Source organism: Amphiura filiformis, chromosome 10 (assembly GCF_039555335.1).
Source record: "Amphiura filiformis chromosome 10, Afil_fr2py, whole genome shotgun sequence".
In the NCBI taxonomy this organism is placed as follows: Eukaryota; Metazoa; Echinodermata; class Ophiuroidea; order Amphilepidida; family Amphiuridae; genus Amphiura; species Amphiura filiformis.
In genome coordinates, this window is record NC_092637.1 from 23,271,660 (window position 1) to 23,296,080 (window position 24,421).

Here is a 24,421-nt window from a genome sequence, read left to right on the forward strand (position 1 = left end):
GGTGAAATTACACACGAAAAAATAAAGAAAATAAAGACAAATTTGGTCAATGTTGGGAGCAATTTACCCAATGTTGGGTAACCCAACGCATGTTTTACCCAGTGCTATAACAGTGTATGTCTTATGTCTCTTAGGTCTTAAGGATGGGTAAGCTGAGCATCAGTTATATTAAAGCAGAAAACATCGGGTTTCAACACTAGAACTGAAAAGCCGTCATCTACACATGATGAATGGCAAAAGAAAGTGCTAACGTCATGAGTTATAAAAGCGTAGTAGATAGCTCATAAATTGGCGACATTTGATACCGGAACTACCACCAGTTGCCAAAGACACGGGCTTTTCATAGACGAGCACAAGCAGTTATATAGACATTATTAGAATGTGCAACTATCCAACAGCGTACCTTATTGTGGTGACGTGCCAGTAACTCAATACATTATGTATTTGATCACGAGAATAAAACAAATTAAATTGCTTCAGGTATAACATGTGCTTTCTACCTGTAAGAAAAAGGAAACGATAAGTAAAAAGAAGTTCACAACAGCAGAACATAATATACGGTAGGTTTTCCCAGAGTATTTCGCACTTATATTATTCATATTCATAAAAAGGACAGTTTAAATTCGTCCCAAAAAATCGAAGTCGCACAAACTCAAAAGCAATTTCATTTTTCGGTCATTAAAGTTTTTATTTGTATCAGTATATTTCATATTTGTGTCATTGATATTCGTCAAATCTGTGGTCAATTTCGTCTCGCATGGCGATGGTTTTGTGAATCGTAAAAGCAATTTAGTCTTTTGTCATTCATTTTAAGACATATGTCATTTATATTCGTCAGGTGCTAAATGGATGTATAATATGCCTATTTAAAAGGACAGTGTTCGTTCGTTTTAGTTTATGTTGAAGTTCTTATTCTAAGTTCTTATTCTTAAATAATCATAAATAAAGAAAATGAAAGAAAACACATAAAGACCACATAAGAATTATATAAAGAATAGAGTAACGTTAAAGAATAAGAAAACATAATATAGGTTTTCCCAGAGTATTTCGCACTTGTGTCATTGATTTTCGTACAAAAGACATTTCAATTTCGTCCCGAAAAATCTTCCAGCAAGAAACTCCAGTTCAATTTCACTATTGTGCCATTAGATTTCAACGTTGTAGCATTATATTTTGTGTTTGTGTCATTGATTTTCGTCAAATTGCTGGTCAAATTCGTCTGAAAATACGTAGCGATCCCTTTCGCAAAAGCAATTTCGTCATTTGTTATTGAAATTCATTATCGGTTCATTTAATTTCGTCTCATATAGGCCTATATACATGTATACATGTTAATCGTGCATTCGTTTTAAATATTTTTAAATATATTTCATCTTTTAATTATGCTTATGACTATGAGCTCATACATTGTAGGCTTTAATTTCTTTTTACCTTTTTAATCCAATAAATTGTTACAAATATAAACATGTTAACGCTTATTCTTGAAATTGACGTAAGTCCGAAACATTTGTAAGCAACTTTATTTTTCTTGGGGGATTATTCTGGATTGTTTTTTATTGCATATAATTCTGTTCTGTCGTTCTTTCTTTCTTTCTTTATTTATTTCTTTGGTATATCATACAAGGCCTATAAGGCAATTGCATTGTAATTCGTGCTACAATAAAAAAATGTTAAAAAAGTAATGAATATGTGCAAAAGAGATCATGTAGGTCTTAATTCACTCAAAAAAGTAACACATTTGGCCAAAACAGGTTTTTCTAAGAATGTTCATTCGATACCAAATTTGTAGCACTTGCAGTTTTAAAGTTCTGAGCACTTTTGATGTTTTGGGCCATGTTTGCTTGGAAACGCCCACTTTATATTCCTTCAGATTTTTCTATGATGTATACGGTACTTTTTTTTAAATGTTACTCCATTCTTTATATTCTTCTTGTGATCTTTATGGGTTTTCTTTCATTTTCTTATATAATTTTATGACTATTTCAGGTTTTCCTTTTTAACTAAGAATAAGAACTTCAACAAAAACTAAAACGAACGAACTCTGTCCATTTAAATAGGCATATTAGACATCCATTTAGCACCTGACGAATACAAATGACATATGTATTAAAATGAATGACAAAAGACGAAATTGCTTTTACGATTACTAAACCATCACCACGCGAGACGAAATTGACCACAGATTTGACGAATATCAATGATACAAATGTGAAATATACTGATACAAATATGAAAGTCAATGACCGAATAATGAAATTGCTTTTGAGTTTGTGCGACTTCGATTTTTTTAGGACGAATTTAAACTGTCCTCTTTATGAAAATTTAAAGGAGTATAAGTGGCCATTTCTAGCTAACAGGGACACGACCCAAAACATCAGAAATGATTAGAACTTGAAAACTGCAAGTGCTGCAAATTTTGTATCGAATGACAGAGATTTTTAACATGCTTTTTAAATTAAGACGTCTTAATGTTTACCATAAAGTTTGGTCAAACTTGTTACTTTTTTGAGTGAAGTAAGACCTACATTTTGGATCTCTTTTGCACATCTTTATTAAGGTTTTGTTTTATGGTGTTTTTTTCTGTTTGTTTTATTACATGCAATAAACATGATAAAAGGAATCCAGAATAATCCGCCAACAAAAATAAAGTTGCTTAAAAATGTTTTGGACTTCAATTTCAAGAATAATATTTAACATGTTTAATCTTTGTAACAATTCATTGGATAAAAAAAAGGAAAAAGAAATTAAAGCCTACATAGATGAGCTCAAAAGCATAAGTAAAATATATAATATATTTAAAACTATTTAAAACAAAAACAGACCAAAAAGAAACCCAAGAGTGAATGCACGGTTAATATATATTGTGTAGGCCTATACAGACGAAATTAGATGAAACGATTATGAATTTCAATGACACATGACGAATTTGCTTTTGCGAAAGGGATCGCTAAGTATTTTCAGACGAATTTGATCTGCAATTTGACGAAAATCAATGACACAAACACGAAATATAATGCTACGATATTGAAATCTAATGGCACAATAGTGAAATTGAGCTGGAGTTTCTGGTTCGAAGATTTTTCGGGACGAAATTGAAATGTCTTTTGTACGAAAATCAATGACACAAGTGCGAAATACTCTGGGAAAACCTATTGAATTTGAATTCAACTTGCACTTGAACTTGATCAGTCCTTTGGTATTAATATTTCTTCATAAATGGAACGGGATATCACAAGCCCATGGGTTTCCTGTTCTCTCGGTTTTTATGTAACTGTTTGAAGCTTTTAATATTAAATTTAGCAATACTATGAGGATCTAGCCTTGGATGTTGGGTATTAAAATTAGAAAAATAAGATTCCACTTCAATGAGTTTAAAAATGGAGCATAAAGTATAGCACGACTTACAATGCAATTGCCTTATAGGCCTTTTATGATATACCAAAGAAAGAAAGAACGACAGAACAGAATTACATGCAATAAAAACAATCCAGAATACCCACCAAAACAAAAAATAAAGTTGCTTAAAAATGTTTTGGACTTATATCAATTATTCTAGAATAAGCTTTAAAATGTGTATATATTTGTAACAATTTATAGGATTAAAAAGGTAAAAAGAAATTTTAATTTCTAGGCTTTTTTATAGGCTTTAAAAAGCATATTATATATGAGCTCATCAGCATATAACTTATAAGTAAACGATAAAATGTATTTAAAAATATTTAAAACAAAACAGACCAAAAATAATGAACGCACGATTAACATGTATACATTGCATATAGGCGAAATATGAGACGAAATTACCTGCAATTTATCGAAAATCAATGACACAAACACGAAATATAATGCTACAATGTTGAAATCTAATAACACAATAGTGAAATTGAATTGGAGTTTCTGGCTCGAAAATTTTTCGGGACGAAATTGAAATGTCTTTTGTACGAAAATCAATGACACAAGTGCGAAATACTCGGGAAAACCTATATTATAAGGTTCTTAAACTATTGCCACCTGCAATGCATTCATAATATCCTTTTCAAAGGTTGAAACTTCCTATAAAAATATTTCTTGAAATTTTAGCATCATTATAAGACAAGCTGTTGGTATGACCAGTGATATTAATGTATTTGGCGGTGACACTATTTTTTATTTTTTTTATTTTTTTTCCATGATGACCTTGGACGTTACTTCATGTTAATGTAGGTTTACCTCATAAATATAAACACCGTTTGCAACGTTTGCACTGGACATGAGAGAACATCAGACATATTGAATTGCATTCTGAATACGACCAACGTCCTTCTGATATCAAATATTTGTTTGATTTTTTAGAAATTGATCATTTGACTTTTTGTATTAAAGAAATACATTTTTCCCAAAAATACCTAAAAATAATAGATCTTTTTGGGAAAATGTCGGCGTTTCCTGCCAGCTACATACACTTTAAATACATACTATTAGATTTATAGATTTTATTTCGAAAACTATTAAATATAAAAACTAAAAAAAGTATCCATTTTTAATAGTTTACCATAAAATGTGTACTATATCGCGAATTTCAAAAAAATCAAAATTGTTTGATATCTGATGGACATTCTTCGTATTGTTGTGATAATTCGCCATTGCATAATTGAATATTGATCTTGGTGCCGCAACACATGATATCCGTCATCGAGCGAACGCCGTATTATCCGTGCATCAGTTGCACGCTGTAGGGCGATTTATTGCCATGTTAAGGATATATACTCTTGAATTCCATCCAACTTGTCCATGTTTTACATTTTTGCATATTTATGACGTACATAAATGTATTCAACACTTCAGATATTCAATTTGCAAAATTTGTGCCTAAAAAGGGCTTTTAAAAATGATTGTAGTATACTCATTTTTACCCTACATAATATGTTGTTTACAGTTGCTAGGTGACTAAGGTGAGGGCAATTGGGATTGCCAGACCCAGCCATAAACATTTCTAAGACAGCTGAGCATAAAAATCCCTCTCATTCACAATATGTATTATCACAAGGCAGAGAAAATCCATAAAAATCAATATATTCAGACAATGACATAACACCAGCCCTGTTTCAGCATTATTGAACACCATCCCACAATTCACCTGCTTTTGACACCTCTTGATCTAAATAGCAGTGTATTATAATACATGTTAGTTTTTTACACATCAGCACACATGTATTGACTGCATTGATTTGTGGGAAGTGCTTTGACTTGAAAGATTAGGCTCTTCACCAACCTAATTCAAAGAATTCATTACTGTACTGTTGTATGCATGGCTAGTTGTCAATAGTGTGACTTGTTAATGAAGCTTTTGTGTGGGTCAAATACTTGATGTCAATTCTGGGCACCATTTTGAAATCAATGTGCTTTTTATATGACTGGAGACATTTGAAATTTGGTCTATTTAACCTGTTCTTGAACCTGGATTTGGATATAATACATACATTTTGCTTGGGATATAAATGGTGAGTACAATTGAGATGGTAAACTGAGAACTGATTTGACACATAATGGCAAAACAGGTACCTGAATCACAAAAATGATTGAAACGGAAGCTTCTGAAAAAGTGTGTGATTTGGCAGAATGGTGGCAAGAAATGTTACTATTTTTTATCACTGCTGTAGTTTGGACATACAAACTTTGTACCTATGGCTTAAGTAGGATTCAGTGATATATTGCAGCTAGTTTAAAATAAAAAATATGGGTCAAGAAAGAAAACAGAATAAGCTTATGACCAAATGTGGAGCACTGAAAATCTACGTTTTCTAGAACTTGTAAATTATATTTCGGAGGTTCATATACCAAAGTTTGAGAGCAAGAATGTAATTGTGGAATGTTTGACATATGCCTACAATTTGGTAGAGAAATCGGTGTGAAGTATGGTATGATATCAACGGTCCAAAAATAAAATAGCGAGTGGTGAGAGCGGGGACCCAAGTCTTAGGCTTCCAGTGAAAATCTGATTAAGGCTATAAACATAACAATGGGAAAATAATAATATATAAGCATTTACCTTTAAGATGAGGTATAACTTATATTTTTCCGATGATTATTTCTGGGCCAAATTTGACACTTAAAAGAGGCAGTAACCTTAAGTTAGGCACTCTTCAACGGTACGGACGCAATTGTCTGTTTAGTTTAGTAGTTTAGATGTTTTCATCCATGACAGCGAATATACTCAATGTGTCTCGGGTAAAGTTTATTATTATTTATATCAGGCTTTTTATCGCAACAACAAAACTGTGTATTGTATACTTTTTGCAAAGTTCCCGGATGCTTTACAATATTCATGAAAATATTGTACAGCATCCGGGAACGTTTACAGCTGAATATTGATCAATCGTATTTTTGGTGATACCGCGTGTTTATCACGATCGTTGTATTGGATCATTGGAGCCTAGTCACGCATGGTACCACTATGACAACAACAAATTAACAATGGCCGCTCCTAGACCCGGGAGATTCGCAAGCCTCAGCGAAGAAGAATTTAACGAGCTTTTAAGGAATAAAGATTCTGAAAACACAATCAAAGCAACGAAAAAATCAGTGAATATTCTTCGCGCATACCTTCGGGAAAAGGGGCAGCCTGAAAATTTTGAATCTCTAGACAAGGTGGAATTAGCGAAACTGCTGGAAAAGTTCTACCCGGAGCTTCGGAAAACAGACGGTAATGAATACAAAACAGCATCCATGAACGGGATTCGTACTGGCCTGAATCGCCATCTAAAGAACGAGTGGCATGGATTTATTGACATAATTAAAGACACGGAGTTTACGGATGCCAATGTTTCTTTCAAAGCGGTGTTGGTTCAGCTAAAAAAAATTGGCAAAGGAGATGTTAAGCACCATGCATCGATTGATGAGAATGACATTGAAACCTTGTATCGGTCTGGAGTTTTTAATCAAGATTCACCGGCTGGACTTCAATACAAGGTTTGATTTGAGCTCATGCTATATATCTGCCGTAGAGGCAGAGAGAATTTAAGAGATTTGAAGAAGGGTCACTTTATCGTAGAGGCCGATTCAGATGGACGAGAGTATGTTATGCAAGCTGTAGACGAGTTGACAAAAAGACGCGAGAAGACAACACATCATCAAGAACAGATGCAGGGCGAATGTATGCAACCAATACCGATGAATGCCCGGTCGCATCTTTCAAAATGTATGTCTCTAAACTTAATCCTGACTGCGAAGCATTCTTCCAAACTTTAAAACGAGTTGCACCTGCAGATTCAGACTGTCCCTGGTACAAGAAATCACCAGTTGGACAGACAACGCTGGGTAGCTTCATGAACGTCTTATCAAAGCAAGCAGAGCTTTCAAAGGTGTACACAAACCACTGTATTCGCGCAACCTGTATCACAATCCTCGATGGAGAAGGCTTTGCTACCCGAGATATATGCAAAGTGTCTGGTCACGCAAATGAAGGAAGTCTGGCAGGTTACGTTGGAAGGGTAAAGGATGCAAGGAAGCAGGACATGTCGGATGCACTGTCACGGTCGCTTGGGCATAGGCCTGAAGATAAGTCTACAATCGCAAAGCCAACGGCACCAGCAACAGTAAGTAGACCTCCAGTGCCTCAAGCTGCAGCAGATATGGATTTCGTCAATGAGAACCAAGATTATGAAGTTATGGATTTTGTTGATCTTAAGCTCACCAGCTCGCAACTGGAATACATTGAGGAGATTGTTCACTCAGAACATATTCAGCAAATAGAGCAGAATGCAAGTAGTGGTGCTTCAGATGCAGACATTGCTCTATCAACTAGCACTAACTCGGCTCCTTTGATCAGTAATAATACTAAAGTACGTTTAAGGGACCCTTGGACTATGTTTGCCAGAAGAGAGGTAGAGGGTTAGATTTGAGGTGCATGTGCTTGGTTGGAATGTTAAATGAAAGTTTATACATGGCCTAGCACCTACGGACATGCGCAGACGTGTGACAATGTTAACCTTGCGTGCATGCTTCATACCTAATTCGTTTATTTACACACACCACACGAGAAGCATATTAGAAAGGCTAGCTTCGGGCGACGTCGCAATATATGCTAGTAGATGCAAGTATGAATACAATATCATCCAAGAGTATAATCTCTTATAATCTTTAGGTCCGAGAAGTACTAAAGTTTGTTAATGATGTTCTATACACGTCAGTGGGGAATTATGCTATGCCACCTCATCCGCAGTAGGCATATGTGGTACAATGTCATTAAACACTCGGACAAGTATTCAGAATCAAAGGTCTTTTGACAGCAACGGTTGAGTACGCAATCTCTAAACGCTGCATAAATAGACAGATTTGCACTACAGACCTTTAGTTCAGGCCACGCACACAGAATATTTTGTTTACTCCCCAACAGGCATTACAAATGCAGGCGTGTATTAAACATGTTTAACGCCAATTGGAAAAACCACACAAGTAGGCCTACTAACCAATACTTTGTAATTCAGAACATGTTCAGAAGCACATACTGCATTAACTCTAACTTGTTCCCACAAAGTATTCTTCGCACAATTGATATATGTCCCATTTTGTTTTAGACTATATTTTCACTAATACAAGTTATAGGCCTATGATGTAAGGTATTAAAAGAAAAGAAATAAGTATAATATTGATCAAATCAAGAAGAATATCAGAGATTTTTTCCTACTCGCACATTACACACGAGGCAGGCCTGTGTTATATGATTATAAGGCCTACGGTAAAAAAGATAATATGCTAGTTACGCTAAACAAGAGACTTTTTGTGCTTGGCTGATCCTCACTTGATGAAGGTCATATTGATTTATCGTCTACAAAGATGCCTCCTCTCCAGGCCAATGGTACGTTCAAATCGATCGGTTGGACGTCCAAAGGTCCCATGAACGTATTATAGTACTAGTACCACCACACGTCGCACTATGTAGGTCCAGCAGCAGCACCCATTTGTGCTGAATAACTGCAATGTGACTATAAACTACTACAATAGATAACTTTCAAAACAGGACTGTAAATAGATGTTTGCTGTTGGATTATTTGAAACATCCACTTTAAAAAAAACTTCTTGGAAAATGTTGGTATTTGATTTTTTGCTGAAAAAGTTGTTAAAACTGATGGAACTTTTGGAAACGTTTGCTTCGTGTTACATGTTGAACTTTTGGAATTGGAACTTTTGAACATTTGGAACATTAACTGTTGGAACTTTTGAATGTTTGGAAATTCGGAACTTTTGATTGGAATACTCATCAGTAAGGTAAGTAAAAAAGCCTGATATAAATAATAATAATAATATTGAATGGCTTATTTTCGTGTGATACAAGAAAATATTGCACTCGATAGAAAAATATTGCACTCGTCTTCGACTCGTGCAATATTTTTCTATCTCGTGCAATATTTTCTTGTATCACACTCAAAGCCATTCAATATTACATAATTATTATTAATACATACATTTGTTATTTTGATCTACTTGTCTGATGATGTAAACCTTCATTAATACGCCCCATTATAATGCCATTATTAAGATGGGTAAAAAAAAAAGTTGGTGCTAATGACCCCCTCCCCCTAATAATAGCCTGGAGAGTAGTAGTAGCGTGTGAAATGGCAACATAGCCGGAAAGCGTAGACGATGATAATGATGAACTTTAATGTAGGAGTTCTACAAGCTGGCAGACTATTTGGGTCAAGAGGATAATTGCGAGGAAGAGTCATTATGCCTCTAGTCGGGTATCTACCAGGTTTTAATGTGCATCCCCCCAGGACTCTACCAAACCAACTTTTTTAGCTTCCTTTTATGGTCCTGTAACACATTCAAGATGTTAACAAAAAATATTTCCCGGCACTCCGGCCATATTCAAGGTTATAGGTCAACACAGGGGTCAAATTTCAAAGTTGCTCAAATCTGGTTAACAAGCACACCAAATTATTTCTCTCATTGCAAGGATTCAGAAAAAGTATAGTTTGACCTACCTGCGACATACCGTTCTTGAGTTATAAGCAAAAAGGTTAAATTTGGGGCGGCGGTCAGTTTTTTTGGCCACACAGGGGCCAAAAATTAAAAATGCTCCAATTTGAACGAAACTGGTCTCAAATTGCTTGTTATGTAAAAATAAGTCAAATAAGGAATTGTTGTAACCATGTAGGATGTTTCGTTACCTAGGAAACGTCACAACATAGGTTGTGGTCAATAGGCTGTAATGGGGGATTGACCTTTATGGCCAATTTTGTCAATAACGAAGCATTTTAGACAGTGCAAACGATTCCTTTTTTAATTTGCTTTTGCATGACGAGCAATTTGAGACCATTTGCGTTGAAATCGGAGCATTTTTAATTTTTGGCCCCTGTGTGGCCAAAAAAACTGACCACCGCTGATTGATAGATCTTTGCTATAAGGAGGCAATGTTAATGCGATTTTTCTAATTGTTAAGAAATAATGTATGTTTGATATCAATTATTTCCAGTGGCGTAACTAGGGTTGGTAGCGCCCGGGGCAAGAAACAAAATTGCCCCCCCCCCCCCTCCGAGAAAATCTTTGATGCAGGCAATTCTTGAAATAATTGCACGTGGAGCGCTCGAAATTTGTGACAAATAAGGCGAAAATTCTGACTTTCATCGCTTGATGGGGCGCAGAATCGATGCTGAATTGGTCAATTTGGCGGCCCCCCTAAGGGTTGCGCCAGGGGCACGTTGACCCCCCCCCTAGTTACGCCACTGATTATTTCATTAACTAATATACTGCGCCAAAAAAGTATCCTTACACTTGGAAAAACAATCGCAATCTCATCCTGCACATTATGACACCATATTGAATCCAATGTGACCTCAAGAAATAAAGTAATACAAGCAATAGAATAGACGAAGGTCCAGTTTTAAAAGTGACAAACTGGCCTATACAAAGCGCAAAAAGATTCCAACACGCGCAACAAAGAAACAGCACATTATTTTGTAAATTAAATCAAATACTGGAACTAAAAATTTGCAACTCACTTTGCTACGTTGCGTCCGAAAGCATCGGACTTCATCCGGCATCTGATTGACGATGTTGTGTTGACGTCAGATGTTGTGAGGTCAGACGGCGAGGAATGTCTCGTAACGCCGGGTCCCATGCGTGTGAGAACTGGAAGCGGAGTCCCCCTTTTCTGTTAATGGCGGGCTCCTCCACTCTCTCCCATATGGATTCTCTGACTCACACGCATGGGACCCGGCGATTTATTTAAAAGGCGTTGCTAATCAAAACAAACTGAAACAAAATTATGTTGCTGGGTGTCACAAAGTCCTCCAAATATTGCCAATCTGCCAGTTCAAAGTGTTGGACAAATGCGCAACATAACTGGACATCTTCATGTCATGGTCAAAAATGACCCCCTTTATGGATGATGATACAGAGATCTCCAACCCATCCAAATAAAGGGTGAGATGTTTGAGATTAACGCAGTGATAATCAGAAGAGGCAGCAAAAAAAACTCCATCTTCGCCATATTGAGCTTAAGCTTGTTACTGGCGAGCCACGCTTGTAGCTCATGAATGCAGTTGGAAAGTTTGAACAAGGTACAAGATGCATCACCCGGGATGGCAGGATTAAAGGGGATAATCAGCTGGAAATCATCAACATAGAGGTGATATTGGAGGCCGTGATTACGAATAATGTTACCGATGGCATGAGTGTAATAGGTGAACATTATCGGGCCAACGACCGATCCCTGGGGGACAACATAAGGCAGACGAACCTTATCAGAATAGCATCCCTTTACAAACACATGACTACTGCGATTTTCATGGTAGGACTGGAACACCAATGATGCCAAATTCTTGGCTCAACCGCTGCAACAGTCAAGTCAAGTCAAGTAACACCACAAAGACAGCCCTTTTGTCATCAATAGCTCTAAGAATGGTATTATGAACAGCCAGGAGTGCTGTCTCGGTGCTGTGAACAGCCCGATACGCTGACTGCAAAGGCTCAGCCAGTTTATTGCACTTGACATACTTGGTTACCTGAGCAGAGACAACCTTCTCAATCAGTTTACCAAGAACGGCCAGATTGTAGACAGGCCGGTAGTTAGAGAGCTGCTGTTTGTCAAGGGACACCTTTTTCAGCACAGGCGTGATGGTAGCCTTACGTAGCTAAGCAGGAAAGCAGCCAGAAAGGAGGGAGTTATTGACGATCCTGGTAAGAATAGGGAGAAAGATATGGAGATGTTTCTAGAGGGTCTAGGTCACATGACTTGGAGGTCCATTGCGTTATTATTTTTGATAACTCTTCTTCAGACACAGCTTCAAATTTGTCAATCGAGCATTGCAATGTGCTAGATGTAGAACATTGAGAAGCGGTGTTTGAAGAGGTAGCATGGACAGCATCAACATCAGCACGATTTGTCTCTACTTTACCAATGAACTATTTACAGAAATAATTAGCTAATGTAGCTGAAGAGCTACTATCTGGAAGGTCACGTGAGGTCTTATTCAAAAGAGCATTTATAGTCTTATACATGTCCTTAGTGTTACAATTGAGTAGCCTTTCCTTATTAATAGATGCTTTCTCTTTGCCAATGGTTATATAGGCTTTACGGTCCACTTCAGTCCTTGTTTTACGCCAACGCCGTTCACTGCGCCTACGTAAGCGTCGCGCATCCTGAACAGTTTGATTAAACCACTCACGTTTGATGCGAACGGTACATGGTTTTTCTTTGGCAGGTGCATGGGTCTCAATTACTTGGCTGCAGGTTTTGTTATAAAACTGGACATGGAAGCATCAGTGGTATTAAGCTTGAACACAATGTCTTCTTCAAAAGCAACAGGGTCAATATTGCGGAAATTACGCGCTTTGTACACATTGGTGGCTCTGACAATAATGACTGCTTCTTAAAATCAATGTCACAAAGTATGAAAAAATTATCAGAAACATGAACAGGGTGAATGTCATATGACTTGACAACATGAGCATTCTCTTTTACCATAACTAAATCCAAAGGGTGTCCCTTAACATGAGTGGGACCGTCAGCTGCATTGAGAAATCATGAATATATTGAAGCATTTGCTTTAAAGATGATGACCTATACACAACAACAAAGTAAAGGTTCTGGCTCTTCATATAGAATAATGAATGTTCAAAAGAGACACTTTTAGGTAGTTTCTCCTCGCAGAGTTCGAGACTCAGTTGGCTCTTGAAAAGACAGACACTTCCTCCACCGCGAAGGACAGAGTTACGGGGTACACCCAAAGATGAGTAACCGGGAGGACACATTTGCCCAGAGATGACACGATCATCAGAACGGAGCCAGGTTTCAATGAGGAAGAAGAAGTCCAAGTCCCCATTCAAGATTATAAACACAGTAGTGTTTAAAAAATGCCCGAATTTAAAAGGTGCAGCTATTCGTATTGATTTGTAATCAGCGCGAAGGTAAGGGCGGGCTTTACATGCTACAATGCTAGCATAATAACCATTGACCGCTGTAACTGCCACTTTTAAATTCGGGTATTTTACTTTAACATCACTACTGAGTTGTTATTATTGAACGACATTGGACAAATGATGTATCAAAATGCGCGTAAATAAACCGTCCTTCGTTCTATGTCAAAACAGTGTGGATACAAATAACAGTTCTGAAGCTTTAGGCATATCTATATTAGCTGCGTAACTTTTTGTGCCGACTTTATTATAAACCTTCTTCTTCTTCTTCTTCTTCTTTGTGATACTGCACAACGTCCCTTATGGAACTAGACGAGCAGGAAATAATGGTGTGCGCGTGTGCTGTGCTTAGTCCTTGATGTTGGAGTCTTGTGCTTTAATTAGGTTACTTGTTGCTGGTTGGGGTTTGTAATGCTTGTAATATCTGGTGGTAGATCGTTACAATCCTTAATTGTTCTTGGCACAAATGAAAATTTGAATGGGTCGATACGCGTGTGGTACTCAATGTATGATGATGAACTTGATCTTCTGGTGATCCTCTGGGCCGGGTGCAGGTAGTTTTGGACTGGCAGCGCTAGATGTCCCCCATGGCTTTTTGTAGAATGCATAAGCGATTAATCTTCCTTCTTGTTGATAACATGGCCCAATCTAGCTCCCGTATGAGTTCATTTAAACCTGTGACATAATTATTGGGGGCTCGGTGCCACAAATACGCATCTCCATTAGCTTCCCCTGTGTAATGTTATTCATAAGCACGATTATATTCATACACACCATTACCCAGAGGTGCTGATGGAGATGAGCTTTGGTTGCACCTAAGCAACCCAAACTTGACATGCATGATCACATGTCTAGAGTAAGTCTGGACTCAAGTATTTTAACTGTTTATGACTGAAGCAAAAAATATTATTGCGAAAAATAAAGTATATCTTGGCACCTCTTTTCAATACATTTTTGTCTATTTGGTATTCTACATGAACTTGCCTCTAGTTATAGAAAACCAATCAATCAATCAATCAATCAATCAATCAATCAATCAATCAATCAATCAATCAATCAATCAATCAATCAATCAATCAATCAATTATGTATTTTATTTATTTTTGACCGGCGTGGTGGCCTAGTGGTTAGAGCGTCCGCCTCACGATCGGGAGTTCGCGGGTTCGAATCCCGGCCGGGCCATACCAAAGGCTTTAAAAATGGTACCTACTGCCTTCTTGCCAGGCGTTCGGCATTGAAAGAATGGAGTAGGGAAAGTTAAACACATGGCTACCAGTGGACTAACCCCTTACTGTAGCTTTTCTGCTTGCAGACATGTGGCATACAGTACGACAGCAACTTCGTGACATCTTTTGTTCGACAGAAAATGTATACGGGTTGGTGAACACGGGTTACGTAACACAATGTTGAAATTTTAGCCGGCAAACGCTTTTTATCAAAATAGCTCCAGAAATGGAAGACACGGGTCGTATATTGCTCCATTTATGTACCCTGACCACAGATAAGATATCAAACATTTGTGTAAAGCAACAAATAACGTGTAAAAGTTGAATTAAATGGAAAAAAAGAAACTTGAACATGTCCAAAGTAGCTCGGAAAATGAGAAAAATTGCATGTCACGAACACAAAAATGTTCATATCATCAAGCAAGAAAAAGCGCCGGAATCAAAAATGGGTGTCATGTTATAGAATAACTAAAGTTAGCTTGCCTGAAAATTTCATGATTTTTGGTTGGGGTATAATTTCTAGTTGCATATTGAACATGTTGAAATGTTTATCTTTGTGCGTGACTACTGACACGCCATATATTGTACGGCCGATGTTTTTCCTGCAAAGAAACTTTCATTGTCAATTGTCCATTGTCGGTTATTTAACTTGAAAATAATACTCCCAACGTTCAAACAATTTTAAAAGTCAGCATAAAGGTTTGTGTTACATTATTTGGACGGTGTTAATTCATTCCAGAAATAGAATACACGAGTGAGCCACTGAGTGGGAATAACATTGCTATTCTTGTCACCGAATCTATCATATCTCTGGTATGGCTTAGTGGTAAATACATGATTTGGAAGGTCGATCTAGCACCTCTCTTTGATTTTTGATTTGATTTTAACTCATAGTTTTAAATCCTATTTTTCATATTTTTATTAAAGCCATAATATACGATATCGGTCAAATTTGAAGTTTTGTTATTCCAAAAATTATAACAATATTTATAATATTAGTAAATAACTGTCAGGAAGGTTTTCACGTTACATTTGAAGCAGAAGTAGCGAGATAAAATGAAAGAAAACACTTAATATCTTGACCGCTTAACTGTGGTGTTCATGGGGGATTGGTCTTAATAAGACATCAAAGTTAGTTGCTCTTTCTAGACAACGAACTTGGCTGATTAAAAACTTCGGTCGAAGTTTTGCCACAAGTTTAAAAAATAACGGTTAGTTCATGAAAAAGAAGAAGGGAAATTTAGCAAAACGCGACGAGGTTTATTTGCCCGTAAGAGAGCTCTATTGTTCCGCTATTGTATCCGCTATTGTATCCACTATTGTATTCTATTCATAAAAGCTACTGCAAGAATCGCGGCAATCCCTGATATTGCTGATGTCTACCGCCGGTGTTTCGCATTTATTAACAATCAAAATTATCCCATACTCTTACATTTATAGTCTTATTCTCACCTTTTATATAATATTAAGAAATTGCAATTATGAAAACTACAAACTTTGAAAGTGAAAATATATTTACCATCGAAAATATATCATACTTAAATTCTATAGAGTCTATAATATATCCAACCCAGAAGTGCCCATTTATTTAAATTGTTGTAATAGCGCCCAAATATTCCCACAAATATCTTATACACGATTTTATTGATTCATTTTGGGCTAAATCAAAAGTCAGAAGTAGTTAAAAAGGGCAACATCCTCACCATTACTTGCTGCTTTACAAATTATCCTCGCTTGACCAAACACGCATATAGTACGTTGATCGAAAAACCTAGCGTGGTTGTCTTAACAATGCAAAAGAGATGTACAGCTTACCCACTAATACTAGCTCATTTACAAAAACCTATTGAACAGTTACGTAGTCCATCGATAGTGCGGACACTCTTCACTCGCAAACCACCAACATTCGTGCTATTTTGGCGTTGGAAAAGAAATCTCGTGAATAGAGTGCCGCCTCTACTATCTGCCTACATGTTTACGTTCTAGAAATGCCAACTAAAATCATCCAACAACTTCATTTTAAGAATTATTTCAGTATAGAAATCAATAGGAACAGAAAGAGTATGGTCTACACATTCCAGGAAAATGTTTTATTTCTTTCTTCCGCCATTCTATATTTCCCTAAAATTATCACATTTTTTCTCCAAAATCCTATGTAAATGATTCTCCACGCTACGCAGAAATTATGTGCGATAAATCATACAAATTTGCCACAATTTTACATCACTTTAGACAGTATTGCAATATCTTGATGATTTTTAGGCATTTTCAACGGCAACTTGAGTATATTCAGAAATCAAATATCGCGCCAAGGGGATGCATGATGCAGTCATGGTCCATGGCAAAGGCGATTCGACCTTTGTGGCATTAAACCCAGTTAACAGGAAATTAATCCAGTAAATCGATTCAGTAAAGCAAATAAGCTCATGCATTCGATTCACTAACGGCAACAAGCTTCGGTCGATTACCCCAGCTGCAGCGTGTGTAAACTCTAATTTGCATAGAGGCTGTACGTGAAATTATTGATTGGCTCCAAACAAAGGATTTGAACCGGTGCACGTAATCATGGCGCAGTGCAGTCCATTCAATCAAATGTTGTCATCAACCTATTTGATCGCAGTGCATTGTTATGTGTGTGAGACGAACTGTCGCGGTTGATTGCAATCAAACAAACGATGTCTTATGTATTACTTTGTTCCGTGATGAAAATCGTGATGTTTTATTCAATCACTCTTGAAAAATGTATTTCTTTTGTAGGCCTATTACTTTGTTTTGTGATGAAAATCGTGATGTTTTATTTCATCACGCTTTAAAACAAACGATTTCTCATGTATTACTTTTTGTTTCGTGATGACAATGTTGATGTTTGATTTCATCACTCACGAAAAATTGATTTCTTATGTATTACTTTGTTTCGGGATGAAAATCGTGATGTTTTATTTCATCATCACGCTCTAAAACAAACGATTTCTTATGCATTATATTTGTTTTGTGATGAAAATCGTGATGTTTTATTTCATCACGCTCTAAACAATAATTATAGTTACATGCATTTCAAGAAAAAATCTTATTAAAACGGTAGGCCCTATGTTGTTTAGAAAAATGTAGAAAGTGATGATGATGATGATGTCGATGATGATGATGATGATGATGATGATGATGATGATGTCTCCAAAAGTGTCCCGGTTTGTTTTTCTTGCCCTAAATCGTGCGTATCTATTAATAAGGCACTTCAATAATCAATAATCAGTCCCGTGACGGCCTCCACTAACTAGCTACTAACTTGGGTTTATGGGCGCTGATATTTCATGTTCACTGTCACTTATTTATCAGAAAAGTGCGACCATTTGTCAATCACCTACAGTACCCAATTTCGGCATACTATATAAGAAACTCATCATAATGATTGCCAGAGAATAGTTAAAATGTAGCTTGTACCGTTTTTTTGTGGCATCCTTCAGAAGTGAGCGGTCCGATACCAATATTTTCGGTCAAATCTCCATTCAATTAACACGGGGAGTTGGCTAGCTATGCCTTGCCCTCACTCATATTTTACAAAAGTGCGACTATTTCTGAACATCTAACCTAGCTGTAATTTTAGGTCATGTTAGAGAAATATATTTACTAGAAGTTTGGAGAATAGCTAACATATTGGCTGGTTATTTTTCACACAGTGATGTTAACTAGGCAAGTGCCCATTCTTCCAACGTAGATCATTTGTAGGGGTCACGCGTCAATGGTGAGAGCACTGTGTATTGTGTATAGGAAAACGGACAGTAACTGCAGTATGGACACTCTTATTCACGCATTCATTTACAACGCAAACTTGTATCGAATCCCGGTGGTTTGCGACCAATGAAATGTCCGCACCCCTGGATTTATTCATCCCTGGTATGAATTATTTATTAGGTTTGTCAAGGCAATAACCACGATCCGTTTTGTAATAATATAAAAGCACTTGCAATAGAATCCCGCTGAGTTCAATGAACTGCGCCCTGAAACCGATGGAGAGGTGCCCCATAAAGAAGCTATTCCATTGACCTCTATTAACAGGTCAGTGAGCTCTCCATACACAAATGAACAAGTACAATAGGACAAGGCCAGCACCTATTACCTGCTTTGTAACATGTTATTTTGAAGTCGTGAAGATTAGTAATCGTCTGTGCATATGAACTGCGCATTTATGATGCAAAATATTAGTTCTATATAATATAAAATTACAAATACTGGTATTATGATACACGGTATAGGTGATATATAAAACGACTAATAAAATCATGTCATCATGGCGTCATGTCAAAGGTTCATTATATCCCGTATGTTTGTCTAAATTCATATATATATTTGAAAACAAATTCTACACCCATTTAATATGTACTCAGGTGGAACCTTGCCTTTTTAATTTTCATTTCTTTTTATGTATTTACAAATTCAGGTTTTTCCATTACGCGGGGCCGCCGGGCAATACAAATTTAATGCTAACATTGAATGAACGCAGAATCAAGAATGGGCGTTTCTAGTACATACAGCGTCTGACTCTACCTGAGGACCTAGCCTAAGTCCCATGGGCTCCAAGAGTGGCTCTCCATACACACATGAACAAATACAATGACGGGTCGCCATTGCACTCCATACACAAATGATCAAATACAATGGAGAGTCCGACTGCCATGCAAATGAGCCAAGTGCCCTCTCAAGGGTCTGCTCTGTGATATCACACTGATCAGACTGATCTTTATGTTATTACAGCGAGGCTCACATACAATGTTCAAGACAAAGTGAACGATGTTATAACTTGAGGGCTAGCAAACCAACACCGCCAAATTCGACTGACGTGTGAACAACGTGGGATGCTATGAGGAAATTGAATACTCGTTGTCTGATCATGCATGTGTGTTTATGGTTCGGATAGCGGTTACTTAGCAACTCTCGTTCCGCCTTGGGTTTATTGAATACACTCTATATAAAGTCATCAATTTTTTTAATAATTCTGTTAACCCCATAGCATTAAAAAACTAGTATTTTGATAAATAAAATAGCTGGATGCGGTATGCAGCTGATTGGGGTGGTTACGGGTCGTTAAAACCACTAACCGCGAAATATGGATATCCAACTAGTTTGCCCCGCAGGGCTACAAAGAACCGCTAACCGCGAAATATGGATATCCAACTAGTTTGCCCTCGGAGCTTCAAAAACCACTCACCCCGAAATATGGATATCCAACTAGTTTGCTTCTGCAGGGCTGTTAAAGCACCATTAACCGCGAAATATGGATATCCAACTAGTTCACGGCTACAAAGAACCACTTAGCGCGCAATATTTTTTACCTCAAAAAAGAATTAATATCTACCAAAAAACGTTTCAAAACGTAAAAAGCGGCCAAAGTTTAAAAAATCTTTCCCGTTTGGCTTTTCACCCTTTTTTAAACTTGGTCCCATTTAGTAAAGTAGTATTAACATGAAGAATGAGTCCTAATTTTTACATGCAACAATGTACTCTTATAGCTTTAAGACTGTTCAAAAGCGGTGCAATATGACGTAGGCTACCGTATGTATTATCAAAAACATTTCAAGGTTTATGTTTTATTATATTGCGTGATCATAAAGAGTAGTAGAGTATTATATATACTTAGCAAATTGACTGTGTGTCAACCTGCTACATACAGGCCCTACATCTGTACATAAGGCGCAGAATCGCACATGACGATGAAGAATTTAACAAAGTGAGTATTTGCTACAAAATACATTATAACGTCTATACGGAAAAAACTTCAATTACGCACGAACATTAATTCATTTGCTCTACAAAATAAACATTGACAACTAAGAAAACCAACAAGTAGCCTATAGATGACTTCGTATGGGTCTTTAAAACTTTCATAAATGGGACCAACTTTAAAAAGGGTGAAAAGCCACACAGGAAAGATTTTTAAACTTTGGCCGCTTTTTACGTTTTGAAACGTTTTTTGGTAGATTCCAATTAGGTGTAATCCGAGGTGTAAGTTGGACATTGTGTAAAAATTACAAATATGCCAAAATATAAGGTTTGAAATTCGTGCATCTCATGATTTGATATGTATGCATAAAAGCTTATAAGATATGTTGCCGATAGGGGAGGGGTCTAGTCCAATTAAAAAATCGTGAAAATCTGTATGACGTTCCTTTATTTGATAGGCTTATATATATTCTTGAACTTAAAGGAGGATTTCGTGATCCTAGCATCCTCTTTTTGTGACATTTTTCATTAGATATCCACGAAGAAAGCTTATTCCCATAATTTCAGTTGAGTCCGATTTTGCGTTTGCGAGTTATGCATGATTTAGTGTATTATACACTACTCCATAGGTTACTGTTGTAATTTCGTTCTGGTATACCAGAACGAAATTCAAATTTGGCTATATTTTTACTAAACGAATTAATCTGCAAGAAATTGTTGGTACATAAACATTATGTAGCCATAGGTATCCATTGGTATAAAAAAAAAGAAAAGTGGGGGGATGAGGCTGTGGATCACGAAATGACCTTTTAAGTTTGACATGCTTTATTTGATTATTTCATATTGAAAGCTACTGAACTTAAATGCATTTTTTTTAAAAGATATCAACTCGAATGTAGGATTAGGCCTAAACATGAACAAGAAATAAATCATGAAAAAAGTGGGCCTTCAATCTGACATTCATTAGGCTTATATTATTAAAGACAAAAGGGAGAGGAAAAAAGAAAAGAAAAACGAACTGAAAAATTCTACATCATCGATAAGATAACATGGGAATAGAACTCTCAACCTTCCGCACTGCACACCTTCGCTCCGTCCACTAAGCCATCGCATCTTGTTCTGGCAAAGGGTATTCTTTTGCCATCTTATTTCTCGTTCAACATGTTCAAGGATCTCACTCAACAACAATCTTTTCAAAACTGCTTGTACTTCAGTTAAATGAGATTATACTACCTTCTTTGACGACTACAATATTTTGATATACAATAGAGTAGTTTGCATTTATAAAATATATAACAATAGACGTTTTTAATTGCTATATTAATCAATATAACATGTATAATAGACAGCGCCGGCTGGGAGCCATTTCGTGAAGCATCGTGATACTTGCAACGTGCGCTTACGACACGAGGACTCAAAGAACGCAACTTTTCAATCTACGACTAGGTTATTCCACCGCTCATTTTCGCTGAAATTTTAATACAAGCTCTGGTTAATTAATGTTTATCATAACAGAAAAGCATTAGACCGGCGTTTCCTCAAAGCTGTAGATATAACCATTTTAGTGATCGCAACATGCATTTTCTCTCATTTTTTAGGCTACTTCGCGCATCAAAAGCATTCATTTTTTCCACAATAATTCAACTTTTCCACATTATTTTTTGCCTTATACTCATGTTTCATATCTTATCTATGGGCTCAATATGGAAATGAAGGAGAAACGACTCGTGTATTCCATTTTTTTTATGTTTTCTGAAAAACCGTATTTGCCACCTGATTTTCAACATTGCGTTACGTAACAGCAGAGGTCACGCCAGTAAAAATTACCGGAAGTGAGCTTAGTTGCTGTCGTACTGCATAGAGTTATGAAACGGAGATAGGCGCCGCCCAATGGGCCGAAAGGCTTGGGAAGGATTTAACTTTAACTTTATGGTTGAAACACAGACCGGCCAATACCACCAGTGGGACAAGGAAAACACATTTGACGTCATCTAAAAGTGTGACGTCATCCAAGGTTGTCAACCCAACAAACAAAACACGTTTCGACATCATTCGCAAAATGTTATAAAAGGTTGTCAGAAATCGTTTAAAGCATAAAACGTTTCCATAACATAAAAGAACTTTTTTGATAGCCTACTGCAACTACTTTAACAATAATGTAATATTTTAGATATTTGCATCTAAACATTTTGTTTCAATTTGCCATCCAATTTAAGTAGTGTTGAAGTAAAAACAAATCTTATTTAAAGACCGACCTATTACTTCAAGTACATCAAGTGAGCGTGTTTTTATTGCTAAATTTTCTTTCGACAGGAAAGAATGGATGTTATCATCCTCTGTTGACACCACAGACATTATGTGGGTGAACCATTGGTGCTTAACAGGTTGCACACCAGCCTGTGCCCGATGGACATGAAGGCACAAGCCTTTCAGACGCACCAGTCTCTCTATGCAAAGTCACCCCCTGACTGACTGTGTAGTTGGATAGGTATGGAGTTCGGTCCTTAAAGAGTAATTGTAATATCACAATTTACTAATATATAAAAAAAGAGGCGGCTGATTTTATCCATATGTTTAAAAACCATTAAATTTGTAATACTTAATTCAGAGTTTGTTTCTGTGAACAACAACAGTATACGTTCTGTGCATTGAGAATGTTTATAGTCTCAGGCACGGTCATTTCATGACGTCAACTTTATTCTAGGTCAAATCTGTCTCGTTCGAAGGAACTCATCGCTTAGTTGGTTTTTGCAGAATATCAATTTTAAACGTCTTATTTTCTTAAAAATAGAGTCATTTTCATTGTCCTCATAATATTAGCTTGACAATAATATGATGTTGTCCGAGCAATAGACCTGCCCTTTCAGAAAGCAAAGTAGCTCAAAATTGTTTCTGTTTTCTCTACTTGATGCTATGCCTTGCAGCGCGGCAACATATGAACAGATACCCAACATATGGTTTAACTAAAGGTTTTAAAGAGCGCAGGAATGATTTGCTTCGAAATACAGCGCTATTTCCAATACGCCCCAATTTGAGTACAACCTATTACTTCAAAATCTCTCAATGATGACATATTTAAATTGCCGCTTTAGTTTTTAAATAAATACCTTCTTTGATGAATATCAATTCTCAGTTAAGCTCTATTTTATTCCCGCTGAAATAAATGAATTATCTGGTCAAGTGTTTTGGGTCAACCTCCGCGAATTAAATCCATTCCTGATTACAACTTCATACCTTCACTGATGGACAAAACAATCTTGCGTCAATCATCTCAACCACAATTAATATGGACCGGTTCCACCAAACTTGACACTAGCAAGTATGTTGCATCATAATGCGGCATATCGTAACGTTCACGATATCATTGATGTTGAAACGGTATGCTTATACTTTGCTTCATATTTTTGGCCGTAAAATAAGCATGTTTATCACGTGGATGTTAAAGATTACTTCTGATATCAACTAACCCTCGTACAACTGTGCGACGTCATAATGTACGCGACGCCTGACAAACTTATCACGTTACCTCGACTTCGCAGGGCTTGAAGCAGAGTGCTTTGGGGAAAATTCTGGTTATGTTGAAAATTACTGGCAAAATCATCTAGGTCACTTTTCATGGTCGTTCCCACCACTGGGTAAAGTTCTGGGGTAAAAATGTATCTCTAAAACAATCGCAAGGGTGGACCAAAGATTAGCTAATGTCGTTTGGGGTTAAACACGCGGGTTCTTCATGCCCGATGAAAATCCTTAGGTAAATTTTACACTGGTACAACACTCCCTCGTTTGTAGTACTATGGTTAAAAGCAGGTTGAAAGCAGAGTAGATGACGCAGTAAATGCTTATGCATGGTATTTCGCAAATTCTCAATTATCTTGTTGATGACTAACTGAGCGAAACAACGTTCTTGGATAATGAGAATGTATGCTTAATGGTTTGGTGCAGATATTGTTTCTTAAATCGTAGTAAATCATGCATACCTTGAATATATCGTATTCTCTCAGAACGAATGACTATTGCTATTTAAGACCCACTCAGTCACTTATTTAGGCACTGGAAACGATCAAATTCGGTGTTGAAATTAGCAA

General features: G+C 36.7%; 1 protein-coding gene across 1 annotated transcript; it reads left to right on the forward strand.

Annotated features, from left to right (window-relative positions):
- Positions 1-6,450: 6,450 nt before the first annotated feature.
- On the forward strand, positions 6,451-7,871 carry LOC140161750 (uncharacterized protein KIAA1958-like). The gene is given in 2 exon segments (XM_072185047.1): positions 6,451-7,075; positions 7,078-7,871. Coding segments are annotated over 2 exon segments (1,419 nt in total).
- The last annotated feature ends 16,550 nt before the right edge of the window (positions 7,872-24,421 follow it).